The following is a 7,242-nucleotide window of genomic DNA, read 5'->3' as shown; positions in this document are numbered from 1 at the left end:
AGGTCAAGTCTGACGTCGTCAGGCTTGTCAAAGACGAGCGTGTTGGGCGCCTCGACACGCCGAAGACGATGATCCCACTTGATGATGCCCTCGGGGAGGGATGCCGCAAGGATGCGCCGCAGCTGCGCGGCGGTCGATTTCGGGCCGCTCTTGGACGTCGCTCCGCGCACTGGAGGCTCCCATGACGAAATGCTGGCGCGCGTGCTGGTCGACCCAGGCGATGTACTGCCCGTCATATCGCGCGTGTTCGAGGAATTCGTCCCATAATCCGGCCTCCTTCATGGCAAGGAGGCCGGTCGATGTGTGGAGGTCCAACGTCCCGCCTTGAGATCGAAAATCGAGCGACGCCTCGCTCTCAAACACGGTGACGCTCACATTGGCCCGATGGAGGAGTCTCGCGAGCATGCAGCCTGAGGACTGTTAGACGGGACAAGGCACAGAGGGGTGAGAGCCAAAAGAAAAAAAAAATGAAAAAATGTACCAGCCGGGCCAGCACCGATGATGGCAATCTTAGGCCCCATGGCCGGAGAAACTGGTGCATCCTGGGAGGCGGTCATGTTGAAGGTGCCGATAGATGATGGGAGACGACGACAGACGATGGGAGACGATGAACACCGTACCCGTGCCCTTGTTGGGGACGGTCAAATGTCGTATAAGTAGTCACAGCTCCTACTCAGGGCCATCGTCTATGCATGTGGACAGACGGAGCAGCCACATCGCGTGAGGCTGGCTTGCGGCAACAATGTAGGAATACCACGCGGCGTTGTTGTAGCGTGAAGTCAGTTCGCTCAGCTAGGCTTGATGGACATGCAGTATTGGCTGCATCAGCGACAGCCTCCCCCAACGCGGGTGCGGGTGCGAGTGCGAGTGCGCCGCGCAAAGACGTTGCCGAATTCGTCACAGGGCGGGCGAATCAATCCATGGTCTCCGGGTGAGCTCTAGGCAAGTGTCGGCATACAGGCATTGCATTGCCCTGAGGTCCACTGGGATGGGATGCTCCGTCTGTTGTCCGAGGTGGGCAGGGCTGATGCTCGCCGAACATCAGACACACAAGACATCAACCGGCCTCAGAAGCGACTGGCTATGCTGATCGAGAAGATGGGAACACGGGCAAGGTGTGTCGAGGCGGGGCTTTCCGGGTGGATGGAGGAGGGAGGCCAGAGGAGGAGGAGGAGGATGACTGTTGGGTGCGTTGGTGTGTTTGGTGAGGTCCACCTTCCATGTACCATGTACCTTTCTAGTCGTCGCCTCAGGCCGAAACACCAGAAGTGAGCTTCCGACGCAAATCCCGACCGAGAACCTTCAATTGGCATCACCACCACCGCACCCACAACTACCACTCCCCTCAATCTCTCCCATCACCAGTCCTCGCTCCGTCACCAATCGCCAACATGGTCTTCGCGTGGAAAGCCGCCGGCATCACGTGAGTGCAATTGCCATTCCCTCCCCCCCTCCAGCCCGCCCGCCGGCCGCCCGAATGTCCCGCGTCGCCATGGGCAGGAAAACGAAGTGAACTGGCCTCCGAAAACTGACCCGCCGATTCCCGCACCACAGCTACAACCGCTTCCTGGCCGTGTCCGCACGTGCTGTGCGTCGCAGCCTCAAGGAGGACAAGAGGATCCTCGCCGAGCGCCGCGGTGCCGTCGCCGAGATCAGGTTCGCCAAGTGGGAGGTAAGCCGACACTGAATGACCCTGCTCCGAGCCAGATCGCCCCCTGGGGACGCAGGGGGCGTGGCAAGAAGGGCGGAAAAGAAGAGCATAAATGGAAGCGGAACGCTGACCCCAATACCGCGACGAACAGAACGGCAAGATGGGCGAGCCCAAGGACCTCGTCAAGGCCAACGCCGCTCAGGCTGTCGAGAACGCCGCCGCCGGCTCCTCGTAAGCCCGTGTATCGAACGCAAAAGGGGAGGATGATGAATGGCAGTGGAAGAGCAGGGGCACCAGCAGCAGCAGCAGCAGCAGCAGCAGGGTGTCTGTGAGTGTGAGGAAGTAGACGGGAGGGAGGAGGATACCTGCGAGATGCATCTCCCCGCCCGCTCGCCCGCTGGTCAAGGGGCGGCTGTATCATAGAGACGATCCGCGTTATTCGATATCAATTCCTGCTAATGATGCGGTCTACTGGATTCTGCCATGGGCTCGACATGCTTGTCCGTCTCCCCATGCGTGCTGTTGCGTCGCTGGACAGCGGCTGGGTCCGATGCCTACACCACCATCAGTACCGCCAGCGTCTGCCGGGCAAACTCGGCACTAAGCCGCGTGCCCACTTCTGTCTGCGCGCTGGCAGACGCCCAAACATGAACCACCATGTTGGTTCTGAGCTTAGGCTGTTCGTCTACTGCGTGTGACTTTTCTTTCTTGATGGAATCATTGCGCATTGCTGGATGTGTTCGAGCAGCATCTCAACGCTTCCCTCGGTCCTTCCCGTTTCTGTCGTGATTGTGTACTACTACTGGGTGGATTTTGCATCAATGGCGCCTGTCATTTGAACGAACAGCCCCTCCACTTGCCTCACTTCACCTCACTTCAACTCACTTTTGCCTGGGCACCTCACGTACCAAACTCGCCTCCAACCTGCATGGCCAGCCAAGCTTTGGGGCTCACGATCGCTCTGCACCACCACACACGATGGCGGCCTCGCCCGCTCTTGAGGCGTCACAAGGTACACGGAACATAGCCCCGGTTCTTGCTTCTTGACCTCGATCGCTGACCCCGTCCAGACATCTCGAGGCTCTCCCTCGAGGAAATCCGCGCTCATGAGCAGCCGAGACCCGCACCACCTGTACCGGCGTCCGCGTCGAACCCTGGCATAGTCGCATTCGACATCACGTCTCGGTTCCGGAAAGCAGCGTCAAGTGAGGATCTCTTTTCTACCGGCAAGTCCGACAGGGCCCGTCGGCTGACCACATAACAGCACTTGCACCCGGCGAGCTCGTCAAAGATGGCTTCTTCACTCTGTTCGAGTCTGTCGGTGCTCTCGAGGTTTGCTTTTCTCTCTCGCCGCCGCCTGCCAGAGCACGCAAAGCTGATGAGGCCAACCCCAGATCATGGACCCCAAGATGGACAGCGGCTGCTTGGAGCCGGGTGAATCCCTCGACAACGACTATGACGTATCAAAACCCTTGCTGCCCGAAGAAGTCCTCGGCATCATCGACCAGCTGCTCTGCCACGAAGTGAGCCACCCACGTATTTCGCCACGTCTCTTCGCTCAGGCTGATCTTGTTTTCTTTTCTCTCTCTCTTCGTAGATGGCCTGGCATGTCGGCTACCCCCTCTCCCAGACGGTTTTCACCTGTGCCTATGTCGAATCGATCCTGATGCCTGCGCCCTCGACGCTCGACGAAGCTCACTTTATCAGAGATCCTGCCGTCGCAACGCCCTCGCCCATGCACGCTGTACTGCGAGCGTACTGCCTCGGTCTGCTCAAGACGTGCGGACAGGTCAACGAGAGCATCATCAACGAGCACTACTACGAGGCTCGTGCTTGGCTAAAAAAACAAACCCCTTGACTCGGCTCAACGTGCTAACAAACATGACAGGAGGAAGACTTTGTCACAAATACATACCACAGAAACCTCCTGGACAAATTTTCCATCGAGAGCGTTCGCCACATCATTCTAGAAACGAGCAGCCTCCTCCAAGGTCTCGAGACTCGGGTGCCCACCGACATCATCCGGGCCCTCAATGACCGGCTCCTGTTACGACACAGTTTCCTGGCGGCCACCGACGCCATTCAGTACCGCACAGCTCCCGATCTCATACGAGCACCCTGGAAGGAGTCCCTCGTCATGGTGCAGGGACTGCAGAGCAGCCACGCGCTGGCAAAGCATGTGCCCGACGCATTCAGCGCAAAGCTGCAGCGGAAGCTCGCTAGTACCATGCCACCGCGGCCGATCGTGCAGCTGAGCTTCGATGACGCCTTTGGACACATCAAGCGACTCTTTGAGGATGGCGTCGAGGTTATTGACGTGCTCGAGTACCACGACTCGCAATGTCTGCAGGTGAGAGAATATATTCAAAGGAGAGACAAAAAAAAGATTGTTTCTATAAAGAAAAAGGACCTGCTTGCCGTTTGCCGTGCTAACCACCGACCAAGACCTTTGTCCTCACATTCCAGGCCAAAAAGCCCCAGGCTCTCATCTACATCCGGACGCTGCTGCAGAACTTTCTGTTCAAGGATATGGAGGTCCTCGGGCACATGAGCATACGCATGCTGCTGGACAACGACCTCGCCATCGTGGCGCTGCCGTGCAGCACGCTGCTGGACCGGGCCAACGACGACGTCGAGGCGCCGCAGGACCCGCGCTTCATCGTGGCCGAGACGATGGAGGCGTTCCGCCAAAAGGCGGCGCAGCCGTACCTCGACATCCTGCGGACTTTTTGCCAGAACCGGTGCCGTGTGCGGCGCACGCTGTGCCACGTGATCCGTGACTGGGAGAACCTCCAGTTCGAGGCCGAGGACGTGGACCAGATCCTGCAGCACCAGACGGACGCGCAGCCCATCGTGTACCGCGCCGCCGACGGCGGGGCGTCCGTCGAGACGTTCGCCCTGTCGCTCTCGTCGTGGGCGCACCTCTACAAGCTCCGGCAGATGGAGTGGATCGTCCAGCTCGGCTTCGAGCTCGAGGTCTACCAGACCGACGAGCTCGCCGGCATGTACTGGTATCTGCAGCACCTGGCGCGCCAGCGCCTGCAGCACGTCGAGCGCATCAAGACGTTCACCGTGCGGAGCCTGACGCAGCAGCGCGCGGGCGGCCCACGCGGTCTGACGCCGGCGGCGGAAGCGCAGTTTGCCACGTCGCTCAACTTTATCCGACTCGCGCTCCTCGACGCCGCCATCACGGCCGAAATGGCCGACGCCATGTCGTGCCTGCACACGGCGCTGCACCGCCTCGGCCTCCTCCGCCCGCAGCCGCGGCCCTACAGCACGGACGAGCTGCGGTACGAGACACGCATGAAGCCCTTTGCCGTCATCAGCCACCCGGCGCTGCCGACGTTCGCCGAGTTCACAGCCGGCACGCGCCAGCCCGCGACGTCGACGGCGGACCTGCTGCGGCTGGCGGAGCGCGGGCTCGCCGGGTCCAAGAAGGCGCTCGAGGCCGTGGGCCGGCTGTCCGAGGCCGAGGCCTTCTCCGTGGGGTCGCACGCGCGCTGGCTGCCCGGCGTCAAGGGCGCGCTCAAGTCGTGCATCGCAACGGGGCTCGCCGTGTCGGTCCTGCAAAAGGCACTCGACCGGGCCGGCGAGGGCGGCGACCTCAAGCTCAGGGCCGAGGTGCCCACCCCTGACAAGGCCTACCACGAATGGTGGCTCGTGCCGAGGATCCTGCCGGTGCGGTAGCTGCTTCTCTTCATGCTTGGTTTGGGGAGAAAGGGGGGGGGGGGAGGGGAGGGAGTTAGGGTGCCGCAGGGGCCGAGGCTCCTGGGTTTTCTCCCCATCGTCCCGTTTCCCCTCTCTCCTCCTCCTGCAACCCCTGTGGACCGCTACCAGGGGATGAACATGCCTGTGCGATTTTTGTCCGAGGGGTTATTGGCAGCAGGCCGTCTTGGGGAAGAATCTTTTCTTTTTCTTCTTTCTTTTCTTCCAATATCATAAAAGAATAATTCTCGTTACAGCCTAGCATACTAAATTCGTGGTATCCCATCCTTCCGGTTCCGGCCCCTGTGAGCATGGGCATCACAAACTCCGTCTCAAGCGAGCGTTCAACCGTCCTCCCAGTGCGAGACATCTCATCTGATATCCTTCGCAATATACAATTTTTACACGTGTTTGATGTTCTGTCCACGTTCCATGTCAGCAATGACGCGGAGAGACATGTTGTCCGAACAAGTGCGCTCAAGCGCGCTTCTTGGCAGCGGCAAGGCGAAGCTTGACAGTCTGCTCGTAGAGCACGTCCTTGAAGGCGAAGAGAAGAGCAGCCGTCAGGACGCTCTGGGTCACCTTGGGGCCGATGCCTGGTACTGTTTAGCGAGGGGTTCGATGTGGCTTGGCCATGGTATAACGCACCCTTGTAGAGACCCTTGTATCCCTCCTCCTTGACGACACGGTTGATCGCCTGGAAGACGCCCTCCTTCTTCTCGCCGTGGGCGGCAACGTGCATCTGGCTCTTGACCGTGATATAGGGGTACGTCACGGATGTGGCAAAGAGCTTGCCCAGGGCGCCGAGGAAGAAGGCAATAGTGGGGGTCACGCGCCTCTTCTTCTCCACCGAGTTCTTCATCTGCTCAAAGAGCGTATACTGAAGGATGGGGTTGATGACGAGGACCAGCGCGGGGATGACGCCCGCGAACAGGGCCTGGGGTCCCTCGTGCTTGAGGAGGGCCAGGAGCACGCCGAGGGTGCTGGGGGTCTTGGCCTTCTTCTTCTTCTCAATCTGGGCCTCCTCGTCGCCCTCCTTGACCTTCTCCTCCTGGGCGCGACCGCGGGTGGTGACGCGCGTGTTGACGACCCAGATGGGGTTCGTGATGATGACGGTGGCGCTGCCGGCGAGGGCGCCAGCGAGCATGGACTCGACGGTCGTGAGCTTGCCGGCGACGCGGCCGGGGCGGGACGCGGCGGCCTTCTCGAAGAAGGCGCGGGTCCATTCGTACCAGTAGTAGTAGACAAAGTTGGTGACACTGATGCCGAAGAGGGCCGAGTTGAGGCCGGAGTAGAGGCCGGAAACACCCTCGCGAGCGATGATGTTCTGAACGGCGTCGATGAAGCGAGACTCGGCGCGTTTGGACTCGACCTGGGCACGGGTCGAAAGAGTAATGAGGGGGTAGCTGGTGGGCGCGTGTCAGCGGGCGCATTCTTCGCAGGTGAGGTCAAGGAGAGACGCACGTCAGAGCCATGGACAGGAGACCACCGCCAGCGCCGGCGAGGGCGTGGGCGACGTTGTCATTCTGGGGGAGGACAGGCTTCGACATGGTGATAGTGTTGGTGGGAGTGGTGGCGATGGCAACAGTTTGGGGCGATGACGACGTCAGTCTCGTGGATAGCGCGTTGATGGCGTGGTGAGCACAGGTGTGGAAGAGGGACAATTGGGATGGGCGTCAACGGGGATCGTAGAGGGATATGACTCGAGGCCGAGTACGCTTGGGATGATGCTTTATTGATACTGCAAGCCAAGGTGATGCAAGAGAATGAAATGGCATCCCTAGTCGTGCGAGCCGAGGTCAACTCTAGTCGTGCCGACGGCAGATGCAGGGCAGGAGGCGTTCGGCATGCCACCTGCCCACCCTGCCCACCTGCCTAGGTAGGTA

At 60.3% G+C, this 7,242-nt stretch overlaps 4 protein-coding genes across 4 annotated transcripts in view; 2 read left to right on the top strand and 2 right to left on the bottom strand.

Moving 5' to 3' along the window:
- Window positions 1–557, bottom strand: part of VDBG_05383 (monoxygenase) — a gene marked incomplete at both ends in the record, with an annotated part of 1,375 nt that extends 818 nt beyond the window's left edge. The window contains 2 exons of the mRNA XM_003004224.1: window positions 79–410; window positions 482–557. Of these exons, the coding sequence (XP_003004270.1) occupies window positions 79–410; window positions 482–557 (408 nt within the window). The remainder of the gene's footprint in view (window positions 1–78; window positions 411–481) is intronic.
- An 834-nt stretch (window positions 558–1,391) lies between these two features.
- On the top strand, window positions 1,392–2,349 carry VDBG_05382 (predicted protein; the record flags this gene model as incomplete). The annotated part of the gene is made up of 4 exons (XM_003004223.1): window positions 1,392–1,423; window positions 1,555–1,672; window positions 1,803–1,882; window positions 1,998–2,349. The coding sequence occupies 4 exons, from the start codon at window positions 1,392–1,394 to the stop codon at window positions 2,347–2,349; spliced, it is 582 nt and encodes a 193-aa protein (XP_003004269.1).
- A 280-nt stretch (window positions 2,350–2,629) lies between these two features.
- Window positions 2,630–5,338, top strand: VDBG_05381 (conserved hypothetical protein; the record flags this gene model as incomplete). Its single annotated transcript, XM_003004222.1, has 6 exons — window positions 2,630–2,663; window positions 2,722–2,856; window positions 2,916–2,983; window positions 3,249–3,480; window positions 3,547–4,001; window positions 4,097–5,338. 6 exons carry the CDS (start codon window positions 2,630–2,632, stop codon window positions 5,336–5,338), a joined length of 2,166 nt encoding a protein of 721 aa, XP_003004268.1.
- A 495-nt stretch (window positions 5,339–5,833) lies between these two features.
- Window positions 5,834–6,906, bottom strand: VDBG_05380 (peroxisomal membrane protein PMP47A; the record flags this gene model as incomplete). The annotated part of the gene is made up of 3 exons (XM_003004221.1): window positions 5,834–5,952; window positions 6,005–6,762; window positions 6,821–6,906. The coding sequence occupies 3 exons, from the start codon at window positions 6,904–6,906 to the stop codon at window positions 5,834–5,836; spliced, it is 963 nt and encodes a 320-aa protein (XP_003004267.1).
- Between the last annotated feature and the right edge of the window lie 336 nt (window positions 6,907–7,242).

This window comes from Verticillium alfalfae, genomic scaffold (genome assembly GCF_000150825.1).
Source record: "Verticillium alfalfae VaMs.102 supercont1.6 genomic scaffold, whole genome shotgun sequence".
NCBI classification, from domain to species: Eukaryota; Fungi; Ascomycota; class Sordariomycetes; order Glomerellales; family Plectosphaerellaceae; genus Verticillium; species Verticillium alfalfae.
The sequence above is the reverse complement of the archived record's forward strand: the minus strand, read 5'-3'. Positions and strand labels throughout refer to the sequence as shown.